Source organism: Anoplopoma fimbria, chromosome 3, assembly GCF_027596085.1.
Source record: "Anoplopoma fimbria isolate UVic2021 breed Golden Eagle Sablefish chromosome 3, Afim_UVic_2022, whole genome shotgun sequence".
NCBI lineage: Eukaryota > Metazoa > Chordata > Actinopteri > Perciformes > Anoplopomatidae > Anoplopoma > Anoplopoma fimbria.
The window spans coordinates 2,829,865-2,849,679 of record NC_072451.1 but is presented as its reverse complement, the minus strand read 5'-3'; the positions used below and the strand labels follow the sequence as shown (position 1 = coordinate 2,849,679).

Here is a 19,815-nt window from a genome sequence, read left to right as displayed (position 1 = left end):
CTAAAATTCTCGCTCTTTTAGCTCTGATTTTTGTCTCAACCAACTCCTGACGGACATAGCCATCTCTTTAGTTGCTTAATGTTCCACTTCTTCACCAGCTAACGTCTGTTTGTGTTCAGTTGACTGAATCTGAATCCTTTGCAAATACAAAAAACAAACAACCCCCCAAAAAAGAACTCAACAAGGAAACGTTTGAACAGCACAAATGGTTTATTTTGATTTCACAAGCAGAAGCTTGTTCCTTATTACACAGCTCTAACCCACAAAACTGCCGTCAAGTCGATCCAACAGGTTTTTGTTTTTTTTCTTCTTCTGAGAACTGAACTTGTTGTCGTTTTTGTTGTTCTACATCGAACCACGTCGACCACTAAAACACTGTTTACACCAAGGAGCCACAGTTTAACACGGCTTCACGACGGTGGATTTGAGATGGACGATGCTCAGTGACGATGTGTTTCGTTGTGAGTGAGAATGAGAACATTATTAACATTGTTAGGAAGAGTGGCTCAGTGGTGGTAGATAATGCAGTGAAACTTGTTTAAACAGAATTGGATAAACCAAAGATCCAACATTCACACACACAAAAATGCAGCTTTTAAATTTCCTTCACACAAACAAAATGTTTTGTCAGTTAAACCAGAGACGACTCCTTCTGCAGAATGGATTTAGGGATGATTTCTGCAGATTGTTGTTGTAACTTTTGAGCAAAAGGGTATTCCTACAGTGAGAAATATAACACTAATATAAATAACAACTACTCACAAATAAACATAATGTACAATACAACACAAGTTTAGTCTGCAACTGACATTTTTTACATTCATAAAGCTAACTTTTACTTAGCCAGATGCAAAACGTTGGACTTTATTTGCCATCTCTAGTCTAAATTACAAAAAGGACTGATTAATGTGAAGGTAAAGCCTTTGACGGATGATACAACGTTATCCATTGTGAAGCAGTAAAATGGATTTAACACTGAAATTGTTCCGATACCGATACCGATTTGGCAATGTTTTTAAACTGAAAAATCCCCACCAGTAAAACATCGTTATGTCTTTAACACACTGGTATCGGATTGAAACGGTATCGGAACATCTGTCATTTACAGAAAGTAAAAACAAATGAGATGCAGGATCACGTCATAAACTTAGAAAGGCTAATAAAAAAAACTGCTGCAGCTGAAAAACAATATACAGCCAAAACCTGCTCATTTCTTTATATATATTACAATTTATATGATACAAAAGTTACGGTTTTAAAGAAAGAGGAGGTGGACATTTCACATTTTCCTTTTGACAAGTTATCACTTTAGTTTGTTGTTAAGACTCTCCCATTTATTTGATCTTAAATGTAAAGATGCCAATTTTACACAAAATGGTCATTCTAAGCATTTTACTATTGTATTGAAATACATTTTACTGGGTTAAAACAAAGCCAAAAGGCAGCGGTAAAGTGAAACCTAATATACACACACACGTTCGTCATGTTGATGCAGTCGTTTGAATGAACGCTTTTGTTACAAACCAGCTAAACGCTCCACAAAGCTAAAGCTCAAAAACAATCAGTGTGAAATGGACTGTGCTTGTTCATCGTGTTAATGTCGCAACTCAGGAGCACAACAGAGTACAACAGTTGTACGGAATTCAGAACTTGAACTGTCCTGTTATCACAACAGTAAACACGTTTTTAGACTTTGATTTGTATCACCAGACTTCTTCTCAAACACACACACACACACACACACACACACACACACACACACACACACACACACACACACACACACACACACACACACACACATTATTACACCCTCTCCCATTCACCTAAATGCAGCTTTGGCTGTTTTAGTGGCAGTGGGAAAAGCAAAGCAGCAGACAGCGAACGCATCACGAACACTACTGAAGAGATTTCACTAGTTTTTAAAGTACCATAACAATTATAACACTGACAGAACGACAGTGTTTCAACACCAATGACTAAAGGGCACTGCGATTAACTAGAAAAAACTTTTTTACAATCATGTCAAGTATTGGTACGACAGCAGGGCCGGGCAGCCGAGGAACTTTTTTTAATCATTTGGTTGAATTAAATCAGAATTCATAAGATGATAAAGTGCGTTAATTGTTATGTCACATCTACAAATAATATGCTTTCTCTACTGACCACAGCAGACTTATTTCTTTCCCTTTATATCTGCTAAAAATGGCCTCACTGTAATACTTTCTTATAGCTGAAGTTCCTAAAAAGGTTCCTTTGTTCCTGGAAAAGTCAAATTATTACAGAGTATACTTATGGTATGATGTCTCGCTACCCAGCCCTGCCAAACAACCATTTCAACAGGTGTTGCTCTTAGAGACTAAAGATTTCATTTGCACACGTACAGAAACACTGGAACCGCATTTCCTCCCTGCACACGAGTCTCAGAGGGAACAGCGTCTACACATTTATCAGCTTCTAACAATAAACCGCCAACGGGGCAGGGAGGTGACTCACAGTGGTTCATGGTTCACGGTTCATGGTTCTTTACAGAAACAGAAACACAGTCAGATCTGGAACGACAACTCTGGGAGCAAAGTGACAAAACTGGGACCAACACTGGAGAAGTTTTAGAAGAGAAAAGTTACAAATTCAAGCTAAAGAGAGACCACACCAGTGTCAATCCTTTTTTTTTTATGTCGCAACAGAAGAGAAACCAGACAATTTCAGTTCCTTTATCAGCCTTTTTGATTTCCACTACAGAGTAGGACCTTTATGTGCCAAAGCATCTGGCTGTGTAGAAATCAATCCTTTCAGCCACCAGCTGAAACTCACCAGCATTGAGTTGTTTTCCATTCTGACTGTGTACAGAAGCTGTAAAGGCATATTATTTCCCCCTAAAATAGCAATGAAAAGCTATGAATACTTTCAAAAAGGTGCGTTACTGAATCACACAGAACGTCTGAACGCTGAGCCTGAACCGATCCGTGACATCAAAAGGACAGCCGCTCTGATAACACTATAGCTGTTTTTTAAAGTGTAATTAGTGTGAAGCAACGAGTCTCAGGTGCCAAAACAAAAATAAATTTGGATGAAACTCAAATGAGGGAAAAATCCACTTTTAACATGCTTTTAACAAAACACCTCATTAGACAATGTTCTGTGTTGTCAAGTTATTTCCAGAAGCAGAAAAGTCTAGTACCTTAGAAGGTATAGCAAAAATGGAAATCTGAGAAAAGCAGAGTAAATGGCAAGTCATCAAAGATTAACTTGTTAAAACGACCAAATCTGATTATTTAAAACTAGTGGATTTATCCTTTAAAGCATCTTGTCCAAACATAAACCTGCTGTTAATTTGCTCAGCGTCTTAATTTCAGTCTTCAACTAAGAAGACAAAGACCCTTCAGTGTTTTTCTTTCATCAGTGTAACAGTTAGTTGTTTTTTTTCCTCTTTTGGACGGCGAGGAATCAAATGTGTTCTGTGTATATTGGCGGCGGTTAGTTAGAGAGCGTAACAGATGCACTAGACACTCATTGCGTCGGTAACAGAAAAAAACAGAGTAAGCTTTTCAAAGCCACCTTTTTTTAAGCCTGCAGGATGTGAGTGTTTGACGGACTTTGGGTGGAGTTTCACTGTGCGGTGACAGCGGCGTCGGTAGGAGGAGGAGGAGGAGGTTATTTCTCCTGCAGCAGAGCCGGGATGTTGATGTTCCAGCCGATGGCCTGCCGGTCGAAGCCGCAGGTGAACAGGTTGCAGGTGGTGTTGTCTTCACACCAGGCGGAGCAGCACACCATCCGCCGGTGACCCTGAACCACGACAGACAGCGACTGTTACACACCGAGGACATGTGGGCGTAGTGATCTGATATTCATGTTTTTGACTGATTATTTAAGGTTGCAAGTACGAGCTAAATACTAAATCATTTGTATAAATTTAGATCTTCTTGTTCGTCTTTATTTTGACATATATATCCCCTCCTTCGTCGACTCACCTGTCTGTTGCTCCGTGGGAGTCGAGCCAGTCTCACCCCGGCCATGTCGAACAGCCGGACCTGCCGATTGTCGTGAGGAAGGGCGATGATTTTCTGGGTCACGGACACGCTGATCCTGAACACAACAACAACAACGGGACGATGCCGTACGAACGAGGTCAGATCAAACTCAAAAAATGTAATGTGACGATGTTGGAATATACACCAAAATAATTGAAACCACAGGCCAAGATGATATCTACAAATTGCTTGCTTTGTCTGAAAAACAGGCCAAAAACCTAAAGATATTTGATTTACAATGATATTATAAAAGAGAGAAAAGCAGCAAATTATCACATTTCAGACTCTGAAATCAGAAAATGTTGGTATTTGGCTCGATAAATAACTTAAACAAAACAAATAACAACAGACAAAAATGTTTTTTGTACTGATTATTGCAGAACCATATCAAACCTACATTTGCTGCTCCACACAATGTTATATAAAGTAAGAATAATGCAAAAAAAAGTTAATAAATGTAAAACAACAGAACCAGACTGGTGGCAAAACATCTCAGTTGTTTGCAAATTTTTGTTATCATAAATAAAATCACAAAAAAATCAAATATTATGATTATAAGCTGTGTGAAAGTTCATTTAACAGTTAGTTTTTTTTATAAATATATATACATATATATATATCACTTTCACTGTAACACATCAATGGACTCGTTCTGCAGCTTACAGACCTGTTGACAGCGGAGTCGGTGCGGATGGTTGCTATGGGCGACCTCATGTTCTTCAGGTCCCACACTTTGACGGTTCGGTCGTCGCTCCCGGACACGACGTTGTCTCCGACCGTGAAGACAGCGGACGTCACCGTGCTGCAGAGGACAAGAAGGACGAGACAGCAGGTTTGTTTTTAACTGAAGGGAAAATCCAACATATACATTTAAATTGAATATAGAAATGTTGTTTGTTTATTAATAAATAATAAAAACAAGAAAATATAGCTATAGCTCAACACTCTGCCAACAATTCAAACTTCACAAACTTTATTAACAAGCTACACATTTACTGTTTCTAATTAATCAAAATGTTTTTTTATCAATACTTTTGTCCTTACATTTAGATTCTTCTTAATGTGTGTGTGTGTGTGTGTGTGTGTGTGTGTGTGTGTGTGTGTGTGTGTGACTGACTCGGTGTGTCCCTGGAACACGTTGACGGAGTGGATGGACGGGTCTCTGAAGTCCCACAGTCTGAAGGTGGTGTCTCTGGATGAGGTGACCACCAGACGCTGGGTGGGGTGTGTGCAGCAGTGGGTCAGCTCCTGGTCATGGCCTGAACACACACACACACACACACACACTGTATTAATTGCATTTTTTACCCTTCTGTACATTATATTAATTGCATTTTCCCCCATATGTAGACTGTAATAATTGCATTTTCCTCCCACATGTAGACTGCATTAATTTCATTTTTAACCATATGTACACTGTATTAATTGCATTTCTTTCCCCATATGTAGACTGTAATAATTTAATTTATATCCCTATATGTAGACTGTATTAATTGCATTTTTTACCCATATGTAGACTGTAATAATTGCATTTTTTTCCCATATGTAGACTGTATTAATTGCATTTATTTCCAATATGTAGACTGTATTAATTGCATTTATTTCTGTATTAATTGCATTTATTTCCCCATATGTAGACTGTATTAATTGCATTTTTTCCAATATGTACTGTATTAATTGCATCCTGTAATAATTGCATTAATTGCATTTTCCCCATATGTAGACTGTATTAATTGCATTTATTTCCAATATGTAGACTGTATTAATTGCATTTTTACCTATATGTAGACTGTAATAATTTCATTTTTACCTATATGTAGACTGTATTAATTGCATTTTACTCCCACATGTAGACTGCATTAATTTCATTTTTAACCATATGTACACCGTATTAATTGCATTTCTTTCCCCATATGTAGACTGTAATAATTGCATTTTTTTACCCATATGTAGACTGTATTAATTGCATTTTTTTCCCATATGTAGACTATATTAATTGCATTTATTTCCAATATGTAGACTGTATTAATTGCATTTCTTACCCATATGTAGACTGTAATAATTGCATTTTTTTCCCATATGTAGACTGTAATAATTGCATTTATATCCCTATATGTAGACTGTATTAATTGCATTTTTTACTCATATGTAGACTGTAATAATTGCATTTTCTTTCCCATATGTAGACTATATTAATTGCATTCATTTCCAATATGTAGACTGTATTAATTGCATTTTTCACCCATATGTACACTATTCATTGCATTTTTTTCCCATATGTTTACTGTATTAATTGTATTTTTCACCAATATGTACACTGTATTAATGCATGTTTTACCCATATGTACACTGTAATAATTGCATTTTTTTTTTATTGTGTAATATTCTCTTCATCCTACCGGTGAGTGAGTGAACCAGCTCTGAAGTCTCCACGTCGTACAGGTTGGCGGCTCGGTCCCAGGAGGCCGTCACCACCTGTTTGCCCCCAACCAGCCAATCGGCGGCGATCACCACACCCTGATGGCTGCGCAGCGTCGTGGTCGCCACGCGGACGGACGGGCAGTCGTTCGGACCCTCGACCTCGCCTTCGGCCTCGTCCTTATCCGAGAAGTCCGGGTCGTCTTCACAGGGTGTCTGCTGAGGACGAAGGGATGGAGAGGGATGGATTTTTTGAAACAAATAGAAAAAGTGGTCACACACACAGAAAGAGGTTTGTAGAGCCGCTGATGCTTACGCTGATATCAGCAACCGGCTGTGGAGTCGGCAGCTGCACCATGTATCTCCAGATGTGAGCTGTCTGATCTCCAGAAGCTGAGGAGGAGAAAGGTGAGGAAGAAAGACGACCATCATAGTGAGTAATACAGTTTTACTGAAGAACATCAGGACATTATTTATGCTTTTCTAGTCTCTGATCTCTGCTAATGTTACATTGTAAACAGCTCATCTGTGTTTAATTGACAGGAGGAGAGCTAGCAATGTTAGCAGCACCGCTAACGGCTAACTTAAGGAGGTTCCCCATTATGATGCGTTCAAATGTAATCTTGTAAAAATTTTGTTTTGGTGAGAAACCTAATTAAATCCAGTTGTTTGAAGATGTTTTCAAGCACATAAATAGATATTAGAGATGAATTATGATCTGTTTACACTAGCTTTAATAACACATGATTAAAACTACTAATGACAAGATTTGTTTTAATCCATAGAAATACAATATTTGAGGTCCTTATCATTATAGTCATCATAGTTTAGTTACCTGTTAGAGCCATCTGTTCAGTCGGGTGGAACTTGATGGAGTTGACTGCGGAGACAGAGACATAAATGCATTACGTCACAAAAGACACTGTTTCTGTTTCCAATTAGCTTTTTAGATTCCTCAAACATGTTCTGAAGGGAGTAGATTACCCAATAATGTGCTGTACATTTATTCACAACCTTGTAATACTTCAGAAAAATAGTTCCGAAGAGAGGCTCTATCTTTTAGTGAATGTAATTAGATCTCTTCTCATACATGTACTTTAAGTTTCTAACTCTACCTGATCCTTGATGGCCCATATATTTGAGGAGGCACTTTCCCGTCTCAATGCTCCACAGCATGGCAGAGTGGTCTGTTAGACACACATGATGGACACAAAAGAGGGAAAGAAAACAGGAGATTTTAGAGTTAAAACATTTTTACTACTGTGTACATTAAACAGTGGTTTACAGTGGATGCCTAATGTATACAGATGGTTTGAATACAGAGTTTCTAAAGTTAAATATAGCATGAAACAAATTGTTTTCTCAGTATGCATCAATAGTTGTTAGAAAAGATGATATTTGGATTAGAAAAAAAGGGACAAGAAGACCTGACATTTTCCACAATGACAATGTGAAAACCAGAAACCCTGACATTTAATTAACTTTCTGTTCCTCTGTTGAAACAGCTCAATCATCACTAGAAGAGAGAACTCAAACATGTCATGTCATAATGCCATGAATCATAAGAAAGAGAAAGTTGAATTTCTTTGATAATTTGTTTTACAACAATTGGAAAACAATGGAAAGTGTTACAAATGTTGGAAAAAAATGATGTTCTGCCAGCTATAGAAATCAAGCTATTCACTTTTTTTACAGCCTCTCTTCTCTGCTCTGAGTTCAGCCTCCTGCAGCTCAGACGAACCACGGCTTCCTAGTAACGCTGAGGAGCTCAGAATTTAATGTTTTTTAGAAGATCTGGTTACTTGAAATGGTTCCTTTTTGGCGAAGGTTTAAATGCGGTGTGTTTTTGATTAAATAACGGAGTTTTTAGCTTAGTTTTGCCTGCTTTTTCAAAAAAAGGGACAAAAGCGTCTGCACAAATGACGCGTTCAAGGACTGTCATAAAGATAAAAATGTGACGAAAATGTCAGTTTTTACAGCCGTGTTAAAAAAAAAAAGTTATCCTTGAACATACGGTCGCAGAAATGAGTTGTTAGAGACAGATTAAGAGTAGAGTAGAAAAAGAAAACAGTGAATTATAGAAACTGATGATGAAAATGAGTGGAGTACCTGCTGATGCAGTACCGAGCACCACAGGCTGAATCCTGGAGACGCTGAGGTCCCAGATTCCGTCTCTGTGGCCGACATACTCCTTTACCAGCTGGCACACGGCTCTGGATGTGGTCGCTTTGAAACTGGACACGATCTGACAGCGAAATCAAACCGGCGTTAGCACAGAGTGACATCACAGAACTGAACCGAACAGGACAGGGTTCCCACACACTTCTTTACCTCTGCGTCTGTTTGTACGGTAGGTATTTAGTCTGACATGTTTCAGTATTCCCACACTTTGAAATCACCTCTTTTTTGAAAGATGAATGACTGTAAATATCAATGACATACCATTAAATCAATAAATCCATATTTTTATGGAAACCTTGGAATGTCATTTATACCTTCCAGTCTAATACAATAAATATGAATGTTTTAACATTTTCCAACATTTTTTCCTCATTTCACAAACATTTTAAAGGGGACATATCAGGAAACTGTCTTTGCAAAGGTGCACCATATTTTTCTCGCAAGCCAATCAGCGCAGACTTGGCTTTTTTGGTAGGCGGTCTTAGAGTGAATACAGGTATATTAAAAACAGACAGTATGAGAAAAATAATGTGTTTTCATGAACATTAAAGCCAGATGATAACCTCCGCTTCTGAAAAAGTGAAGCAGTGTCTTAAAGCTGCATTCTCTCTCCTGTCCAGCAGGGGGCGACTCCTCTGGTTGTATAGAAGTCTATGAGAAAATGACTCTACTTCTCTCTTGATTTATTCCCTCAGTAAACATTGTAAACATGAGTTTATGGTCTCAATCTCTAGTTTCAAGTCTTCTTCAATACAGCATGATGTTCATTTAGTAAATGATGCTCCATTTAGAGTCAAACAGACCATAAAGCAGGGGATGCTTTAGGGGCGGGGCTACACACTGATTGACAGGTCGACACCAGAGACGTATATGGCGTCTCTACATCACTCCTCCTCAGTCCATATATGGTCACTTTCGTTCACTGGTTGCAAAAAAACAATATGGCAACCGCCAAAATGACAAACTCGAGGCTTCATAGCTGCAGTTTACGACGTCAAAATGACTAAATCCACTTCTTATATACAGTCTATTATAAAAGCATATAAACATGTTCTATCAGAAACCCAGAATAAAAGCAAGCACCTGAAAATTAGCATGATGTGTCCCCTTTAAGATCTGGAAATGATACAATTTTAACCTCCCTGACTTTTGCAGAGCTGTGTAGGAACCCTGGTCTGATGTGGGAAGGAGGAAGCGGGTCAGAAGAACTGAGGAGCTGCTCAGCAGGGTCCTTGTAGTATGCCAGTGCTAAGAAGCTTCAGTTTACAGCAGCATTATTCATATCAGTCCTGGGTTCAAAACGTTTTACCGAAACAATAACAAAAAAACTAATCTTTAATGGTATTTGTTTTAAGCTTGTTTTTAAGCACATGCTGGGAGGGAGGGGTCCCCACAAAAAGTGCTTTAAAACAAACACCACCAATGACCCAAGATCTGGTATCAACACAAATGCAGACACGTTAAGTATCAGCATACTGCATTTATCATACCAGGATTACTGTAAATGCATAACCGCAAAACAGAAAGATAAATCTGGAAGGGAAAGAAAACGGGGTAAAAAAATAACCAAAACACTGTGTTATGGGGAGACAATCAATAGGATCAGTAATTATTATTATCGTATCGAGGTTTGGTCGAGGTGTTTACGTTAAAGATGGGGATGATACAAACTGGACTCTCGGTTCTTTTTGGAAACAGACCACTAAATAAGTTCCAACTGAAAGGAAGCAGGAGAGCGATAAGAACAGCATCAATCATCTGGAAATAAATCTCAGGCTTCACACATAGAACAGAGCAGATCCATCACATTTTTCTGTCTGTTAACAAGATATCAAATCAAGAAATTATAATTAAAGTAAAACAGATAAATTGTAGGGCGCTAAGCATGGTGACGGTTGTTAGCAAGAAGCACCGCAGATTCTCTTGTTTTTGGTTTTTATTTATATTCAATGTTCAACATGATTTTGCAAAAGTTTGTCAGATAATGCATAGTGACAATGGGAAAATGAAAGCTGATAATTTGTGATCTCTGTACTGAGAGTGATGGTGAATCCAGGACAAATGTATCACGGATGAATTCGTGCTACATTTAAAAAAAGAAGCAAAAGGGACTGGAAGGTTTTAAGGAAACGCAAAGCATCAAAAAAAGCTTTATATAACTAGCTGAGCAGCGAATCTAACGCACCCAGCAGGTTAATGCTCTACAGGCTTTAGCTTCAGTGTGCAGTCTGCTGTAGCCACATCACGATTCTGCTTGTTTTACAATCAATTTTACGATCAATAAATCAGTTAACTGATCACTCTGCAAAGTGAAGCCAATGCTTCATGTCTTAGAGCTGCATTATCTCTCCTGTCCACCAGGGGGCGACTCCTCTGGTTGTATAGAAGTCTATGAGAAAATGACTCTACTTCTCTCTTGATTTATTCCCTCAGTAAACATTGTAAACATGAGTTTATGGTCTCAATCTCTAGTTTCAAGTCTTCTTCAATACAGCATGATGTTCATTTAGTAAATGATGCTCCATTTAGAGTCAAACAGACCATAAAGCAGACCAATGGTTGACATCACAATGACAACGTCCACTTTTTGTAATATTCTCTTTAAGAATGCCACTTTGCAAAGTGAGTCAGGCAAAGCAGCTGATGGTATTTATAGTAATAATGGTAAATATATTGTCTTGTTTTTGCCAACAATTATACCTATTGGAAATGCTAGGGGGTGAGTTGCAAAGTTTTTGTCTGTTGCCACTTTAAAGCCACTCTATCTGATAAAACTCAAAACAGATACAGCTATAAAGGGCTCAACTACCTAAATATTTGTGAAAATCTGTTCATTTTAAAAGTTAAAAAAAGAAAATTTTAAATATATTAAAGAAAAGAAAAGCAAAATCTGATATGGCTGTGCAGTTTTTAGCAGACCACACCCTCTGCCTCGATTGAGCAATGATCTCTAGCAGCCAAAGAATTCTCCTCCACCTTATGTTTTTTACTAATGAATGTACAAACAAATTATTTTGAAGTAACAAAATGTTAAAGATGCCTCCGTCGTGTACCGTTACGTGAAGCTAAAGTGAAAACCAAGGAGGGAGCAACTTAAAAAACGCCTGTTAGTGAGATGATAAAGTTGTGTTTTTATCTCACACCAGAAAAAAACTGATAGAAAAGCTCAAACTCCTACATTTGAATGGCCAAGTCTCTTGGGGAGGGAGTGTCGAACCCCTGGCTGGGCTGTTCATGCATATTGGCAGACAAGGGAAGGGGGGTAAAGGGGTCGGGGGGGGAGAAAGCAACAAGTTTACCCATGAGTCTCCACCCCACAACTCCCAACTGGTTACGCTGAAGTTGCGGGATCCACCTACTCTGGCGTGGCAAGAGTTTGAACGCGGCTACGAGCAAAAAGGTGAAAAACAACACAGCAGTTCTTCTCTTTAACATTCAAGAGTCATGTGATACTAAAACCTTTGTGTTCTACCTCCCCCGATACAAGTCAATGGACAGTTTTCAAATCAACATTTTCCCTAAACCATATACACACACACACCTTTAATATCTACAACAATTATTTACAAATTCCTGGATAAGTAATCAAAAACATAAACCGGTGTTTTTTTTACCTTGCTTGTTGAAGCCTTGTAGGTCGTCTTTAGTTTTTGTGACAGCTGGCTCGTGCTATGACTCGCTGTGGATTGTCAGAAATAAGAGATATACGTTGATAATAATGACAAAATAATAATTAGCAATGAATTTAGAGGTTTCACTACATACATGCCACTTAAAAATGAACTTAAACCTGAAGTAAATGTGTCTCACCTTTTGTTTTCAGTGCTCCTTTGGCTAAATCTGCCCCTTCGAAAGTCTGTCCGTCTGCAGCCAAACGATCGTTCAGCGTTTCGATTTCTCTGCGAACTGAGAGTCAAATATGTCACGTGTTTAAAAAGACTGACAGCAATAAGACCAACTGCCCTGCAACATTTACAAAAACGCTTACAAAAGCCAATCAGAGAGGTCAAGAACAAACAGATTGTTGCTGTCATTGGAAGGAAGCTGAAAGATTCTGTAATGATCCGGTTTAAAAAGTCCTGCAATCGCCTCTTCAAAACGGAAATCTCTTAAGATCGGACCAAGACTCAAATGTAAAACTCTTTTACCAGTTATTTCAGTTGTTTTTACAATGTATCCTCATTCAACGGTTCGTATGATATATTAAGAAACAGTTACACCTCATTTTTCTTGCGTTTTCCTAAAAAAGTCCAGCAACACGTGTCAATTTTCCGCTCGATACGACTCAGTTAGGTTTAGGCAACAAAACTACTTAGTTAGGATGAGGAAAAGATCGTGAAATACTTAGTTAGGTTTAGGAAAAGATCGTGAAATACTTAGTTAGGATGAGCAAAAGATCGTGAAATAGTTAGGATGAGGAAAAGATCGTAAAATACTTAGTTAGGATGAGATCGAGTTAGGAAAAAATATAAATACTTAGTGAAAAAGATCGTGAAATAGTTAGGATGATGAAAGATCGTGAAATAGTTAGGATGAGGAAAAGATCGTGAAATAGTTAGGATGAGGAAAAGATCATGAAATAGTTAGGATGATGAAAGATCGTGAAATACTTAGTTAGGATGAGGAAAGATCGTGAAATACTTAGTTAGGTTTAGGAAAAGATCGTTAAATACTTAGTTATAGGTATAGGAAAATATATATTTAAGCAATGCAAGGGTCTTATTAAAGAGAAAGTCAAATACCTGTAGAATTTAATCTATCTATCCTCTTTTTCTAAAAGCATTCATGCTCTTTATTGACATAATCTAAAATGTTTCTCAATCAAAAGCTCTATTAGTTTTCAATAACAGAAGCTGTGTTTGATCCCAAACTAGGTGAGGAAAAGTTTATGCCTGACTGGCTTTTGACTGACTTCACAGTTTAAAGCAAAGCGATGTCCTTTCTGACTTACGTTCCAGGTTTTCTATGTAGAGGTTTTCAAACTCCCTCTCGATCTGACTGAACAGGTCCAGCAGATTGCCCCTCAGAGACAGAGGCAGTTTGGAGTCCTGCAGGGAGACAAAGGAGGACATGAAACGAGATGGAAGCGACGGTTCATCACTGAGGAGAGAATCAGTAAGTGTGTGAAGCTGGTGGAGTAGAGGGATAGCTCTAGAGCTGCAACTAACAACTTTTCATTATGGATTAATTAGTTACAATTAGTATTCTCTATAAACTGTTTGTGTCTATGAAATGCCTGAAAATCAAGTCTGAGTCTGAAGCAGCTTCTTGAAATTCCTTGTTTTATCTGACATATAAAGCCAAAACCACAAAATATTCTATTTAAGTTACATTAATGACAAAGAAAAAGAGAAATCCTGACATTTGAGAATCTATAACCAGTGAATGTTTGGCTTTTCTACATTACACAGATATGTACATATATACATATATATAATACATTTTCATGTGCATTTTTGTAGTAATGATTACTTTTTCCCATTTAAACCCATTCAAAATGAACTGATAAATAAACACCAATTCTTTAAAACTAAAACTAAAAGCCCTATTTACGAGTCACAATGCAAACCATCTGAGTATTCTGAACATTTGAACATTTCTGCAGCTCAGAACATTATTTATTTCTGTGACGGACACAAACAGGAAGTGGGTCACATCTCCTCAAAGCTTCGTCCCACCATGAATGAAGCTGTCAGTGTGTCTTTGTACCTGAGTGCAGTGGACTCGGCATAATGTTCTCTTACTTGGGCTGATTTGCTGCTCGAGGCTCTATTTTTTTCTAAAGAAATCACTGAAGTGTGCTGTTGGCATTCACAGGCTGACGTTGGCAGCAGAAAAAGGTTTGTGCCACAGTGAACACAGAGATAAAAGACTCAAACTCAAGACGAATACGTGGCCTGATTGGAAATGCTAGAAAACCTAAAGCTCATATTTAGTCTATTTAAGGTGGAATCCATTCGATTGTTGTCTTCTTTTTTTTCATTATTATCACCGATGAGGACAACAGTTTATCCCCATGTCTGATGTAGAGATTGGGAAAAACATGACCAAACCAAATCAAAATCAAATAAATCAAATTCTTCATCCACTTTGTCACGTTCTCCTTTTATCAAAACACCAACATTTCCACCTAAACAAAGCGTGAAAACTTTTTCCTAGAATGTTGACTTTTCTCCACTCCACTTTCTCCATTTTTTTGCATACACAAATTGATAACGCACTTGGGGAATATACCATGTAATCAAAAAAATCTGACATCTGGAATCACAACGAGCAGTTAGGCATGACCTCGAACACTCACATGATTTTGTCGACTAATCGACAGAAGAGTAAAACTAAGTTTCTCCACGAAGAATCACACAAAAACACCACCTTAAATCTGTTGTTTACCAGAGATGTGTTCATAAGTTTCTTGGAAATAAGTCATTCGCTAGAAAAATACATTAAAAACAACTATATAAAAACTATACAGCTCTAAGAAATCTTCCGACTAGTCCACTAATCGATTAAGATTCCTACAAACAACAAACAAGAGAATCTTGGTTTAGTTCAATAAACAGGACCCTGATTTGTTTTAAAATGGACAATGTATACATAACTGCACCAAATACAAAATACATTCAAGTCTATTTTTCCACTTTAGCAAATGGAAAACCTTCTGTTAGTGTGATTGAACCTTAAATATTATACCACATTGTAAAAAGGGGAAAAGGATATGTTGATTCAAAACAGAGGAATCAGAACCAGCACACAACACCTCCTCTAAATACTAACCCAAACCTAAACTACAGGCTATAACATCTATTTGTGGGGAGAAACACTACTGTCTGAAAAACACCTGAGAACTTACCTCCATTCTGCTGAGGGACTCCAGATTATCAGAGGACTGGGACCAAAAGGGACCAGAGTGAAAGAACAAAAAGTCATGAGGAAGGGATTACACTGTTCTCTCCACGCTCGCTCAGAAACAGCTCCTTGAGAGCGGACAAAAGATCCCAGAATAACTCTGTTGGTTACTGGGACTGTGTGATTATTTATCTATTCATCACAAGTTCAGCATCAGCATTCAGGCGGTCTTTAACCACCGGCAGTGTCGAAATAACAACCCACCTTCTTTTCTTTTAGGGCGTCAAGAGTTTTCTCAAGTTGTTTAAAAAAGAAGGCACTTCTTCTTTACATCAAAAGGAATATTCATGATTAAATAGAAGCATTCTACATATCTAGAAAAGTATGACTAATCATTTAATCCTCAATCATATTTTACTCTTTCAGAAGGTGCTTTGGTTTTACCTCCCATAAAAGTGTACCGTGGTGAAATCTGTAAATTTGGTATCATTTTTTAATAAGGTTACAGCTGTTTTTTCAGTCTTCATAGCAGGAGAAGCTCAGGTGCTAGAAATAACATTAAAGATGCCTTTGTTATGTTCAAGTGACCCAGTAAGCCGAAGAATCAATACTACTGTGTTTTTCCTACTTTTCTCTTTACAGTAAAAAGCTCAATGTCAAAATGATCTTACTGCATAACAGCTATAACCAGGAATAATTAAAAGAAACACCTTCATTAACCTTTGTTAACGGAGAAGCCGTGATTCCCCTCGTTTTGACGATATAATCAACTATAATTGTTTAAACCGTTATTATGGTCTGGGTTTTGAGCAGCGACAGCTTCCCTTAAACTTGTAGATTTTGTGATAACAAGCCATAGTTCTGTTCCCTCTTTAATATATTTTAAGGCACTTATAACATAAAATCAAATTATAAAATATGAGTTTAAAATCAAATAAAGTGCATAAAAAAAGAAAGCTATGTTGTATAAATACATAGATGTATACAGACATATCTACATGGTAGAAATAAAGGAGACTAGTTCTTGAGTCTTACCTGAGCTCATCACTATAAGCAGACTATGATATCATGTATTCAGGCTACAACATTAATCAATACTCGATCTCGCTTGCAAAACATGACACCCTCTCTTCTGGTTTATCTCATAACAATAAGTTTACTGGAGGAGTATTACAGAGACCTTTGAAAACAGGGTATAATGCCTTCTGTTGCTCTGGAGGAACCGAAGATTCACCGTTGACAACCTCCGTTGTTCAAGTTGAGTAAAGATATAAAGGATACTTTTCCTATTCCAATAAATTAAATCTAAGTGGAGTGTTTGTTCTGTAGCTCTCACTCCCCTTGTTTTCCAGATAATTAACTCTGTAAGTTACCCAGCATCCCAGGCGTTAATCACTTCCTTATTAGCTCGCTAGATTGACACCTTGCAGGAACCGAGCGACGCTGATCCGAACCGAGCGAAGTGCAAACGCCTGAGCCCGCTCTGAACCCATCTGCTTTAACCAACGCGTTAAAATAACCTCATAGAAATAATCAGGCTGTAATTGTAGCAGGAATAAGCCCGGCGAGAATATAAACCACTCTGCGCCCTCTAAGTGCTTGCATCAAAACCTAATTGGCTTAGGCTTAAAACAAGAGTGCATTCGGGTTCTGACAGCAACAGCTGATGGTGACGGACGGGGGCGTAGTTTGACACCTCCAGAGGAGCAGCTGGAAGTTCAGGCTGGTGGTTCTAATGGTTAGAATTTAGACTATTTAAACACTGTTTTTGTCGTGTGAATGGTCACCTGTCCCTCCAGCATGTCTCTCTGCAGACCGGAGCGCTCCTGCTCGGTGCTGTTGGTCCTGCGGATGGACAGGCTGTGGGACTTCCTCTTCTGCTTGGCCTGGCGGGCAGCGCTGCTCCCGCTCTCCACCGGCATCCCTCCGTCCAAAACCCGATTTTAACCGGTCTGAAGGTGCCAAAAAAAAAGAAAAACACATAAAAGAATGCGATGAGAACAAATAATCTGTGAATGAATCCCTCACTCGACAAATACGCTCAGTGGAAAACATAGAGACGGTTGTGTTACTCTTGGCAGGTTGGTTGTATTCTGGCAGCTTCCTAGTGCGAATGTGTGAGAGAAGAGTGTTGCTGAGGGTGCACACTCATCACACCCACAGTGTGGCACCTTAAGGTGAAAACATGAGAGAGAACTGGAACAGAAACCAAAGAGTGTGCAACAATAACAGGAACCTTTTCTTCCTATATTTTGGTGGAGAAAGTTGAACCGTTCAGCTATGAGGCAACAAAATCACTTCAGAGGAAGCAGGCAATATCCATCACATGTTAAACAAGCATTTACATATTTTAATGTTTGTTTTAAGGATGTAACAAATTATTTTCAGTGAATCTGTTGATTCTTTTTTCAATTATTGATTTCAGTTAGTCAATATAATGCCAGAAAAATATGACGCCAAACCAATATTTTAATTAAGGAGGTATTATTCTTTTCTTTGTTCATTTAATGAATATATTGTTTTATCTATAAAATGTCTTCCATTGTTCAAGGTGTTGCCTCAAATGTGTCATTCAACAAACTGACAAAAATATAAAATATGTCCAAGTTATTGTCATAGAAGACGGGCAAAAAAAAATCAAATTTGAGAGGAAGGAATTATTGAATTTTTCATTTAAAAAAAATCTGATTTATTTTTCATTTTAAAAAAATCTGATTTATTTTTCAATAAAATTACTAATTGATTGAGCTCTAAAAAAATGTATGAAGATATAAAAAGCTGCAAATGCTCACATTTAAATAGGTTGATGCAGAATCTAAAGGCTTTATACATGACTCATTTGAATCATTTTCAATTTAATCTATATACAATATATATATATATATATATATATATATATATATATATATATATATATATATATATATATATATATATATATATATATCATATATATATATATATATTCCTTTATTGATCCCCATGGGGGAAATTCGGGTGTTGCAGCAGCTCAACTACAGAGAAACAGATAATAAATAAAACATATTATACAATTAAAAAAAATAAAAATAATAAAAAAAAAAAAATAATAATAAAAAATAAATATTAAAATAAATATAAATATATAAATAAATATAAATATAAATAAATATAAAATAAAATGTATATTAAAATTAATATTAAAATAAATATTAAAATATATAAAAAAATATTAAAATAGATATTAAAATAAAATTAAAATAGATATTAAAATAAAATAAAATAAATATAAAAATAAAACATATATACAAAATATAAATTATAAAATAAATATAAAATAAATATAAAAAAATAAATATTAAAATAAAATAAATATTAAAAAATAAAAATGCTTCAGAATAAATTTGGGTTGAACTTTAACTTGTTCATAATGATTCTAATTAAAACACTATTATAATTAATCATCACAGTCATGACGCGTCATCCGGGTCTTCAGGCTCGTTAGCGTGATGCGCCAGATAGCATTGAGCTAACCCAAGCTCCCGTTACTTTAGCTGGTGGAGCCGGACACATGCTAACGGGCTAACAGGCTCCAAAAACACGGGGATCCAACTCACCAGAAAGTCTATAAATACACAGCCGTGTTCGTGGATATCACGGGGAACGTCTCCGTTAATAACATGTTATTAAATGTTCCAAAGAGAAGCGCAGGTTACGTTAAAGAATCCGTAGTTTGACAGCTGACGAGCTCCGCCGCTACGTAAGAAAGATACGTAACGTAAGAAGAATACGTAACATACGTAACGTAAGAAAAATACGTAACGTAAGAAAAAGACGTAACGTAAGAAAAATACGTCACGGAGCCAGTCCTTTTTACAAAATAAAAGCCCAATTGAAGGATTGATAAACCATTCTCCATTCATAACGTTTACATTTTTTTGGGGTGTTTTCTTGGTTGTTACCACACACAAGCACTTGAATTATTAACTTTAATATTTTTTAATAAATAAACAACATCTTATTGTTTATTCGGCGTCTAAATTAAACAAAACGCTTTAAATTAGGAAATAACTTTAACACAAATAATAACAATAAATCTGAACCCAACCAGACGACTCTTGGTGTCATTTTGTTGTTATTGTGGAGGATTAATGTATTAAATAACTAAATAACACATGCCGAATTAAAGAGTATATGTTGATAAAGTGAAAAACATATTCATAAGTATTTTTTCAAGCGTGTGTATTTGACAGAACCAAGAGAAACGCTTAAATCGTTAATATCCAAATGGAGTTTGGTCGGGTCGCCTACTCCAACGATTAGAAAAAAATATATTTTATATATAAAAAATATTTTAACC

General features: G+C 37.0%; 1 protein-coding gene across 2 annotated transcripts; it reads right to left on the bottom strand.

Moving 5' to 3' along the window:
* Positions 1–205: 205 nt before the first annotated feature.
* On the bottom strand, positions 206–19,203 carry LOC129113406 (WD repeat-containing protein 37). 2 transcript variants are annotated; one of them, XM_054625680.1, is made up of 14 exons: positions 19,073–19,203; positions 17,264–17,428; positions 13,582–13,678; positions 12,441–12,536; positions 12,245–12,309; positions 8,559–8,694; positions 7,565–7,636; positions 7,285–7,329; positions 6,766–6,842; positions 6,431–6,668; positions 5,149–5,290; positions 4,699–4,833; positions 3,972–4,086; positions 206–3,786 (listed from the first exon to the last, which is right to left on the bottom strand). In XM_054625680.1, the coding sequence occupies exons 2-14, from the start codon at positions 17,396–17,398 to the stop codon at positions 3,655–3,657; spliced, it is 1,485 nt and encodes a 494-aa protein (XP_054481655.1). In that variant the 5' UTR covers positions 17,399–17,428; positions 19,073–19,203; the 3' UTR covers positions 206–3,654. The 2 variants fall into 2 exon arrangements, with proteins under 2 accessions (XP_054481655.1, XP_054481662.1); XM_054625687.1 differs by having other exon boundaries at positions 6,431–6,665.
* Between the last annotated feature and the right edge of the window lie 612 nt (positions 19,204–19,815).

Bases quoted from the DNA above. Each gene is read 5' to 3' on its own strand.
- LOC129113406 (XM_054625680.1), bottom strand. From the start codon at position 17,398: ATGCCGGTGGAGAGCGGGAGCAGCGCTGCCCGCCAGGCCAAGCAGAAG. The intron at 8,695-12,244 runs GTAAAAAAAACA...TTTCGCTGTCAG, and splicing joins ACAAGGCTTCAACAAGCAAG to ATCGTGTCCAGTTTCAAAGC. The intron at 4,834-5,148 runs GTCAGTCACACA...TGTCCTCTGCAG, and splicing joins GTGTTCCAGGGACACACCGA to CACGGTGACGTCCGCTGTCT.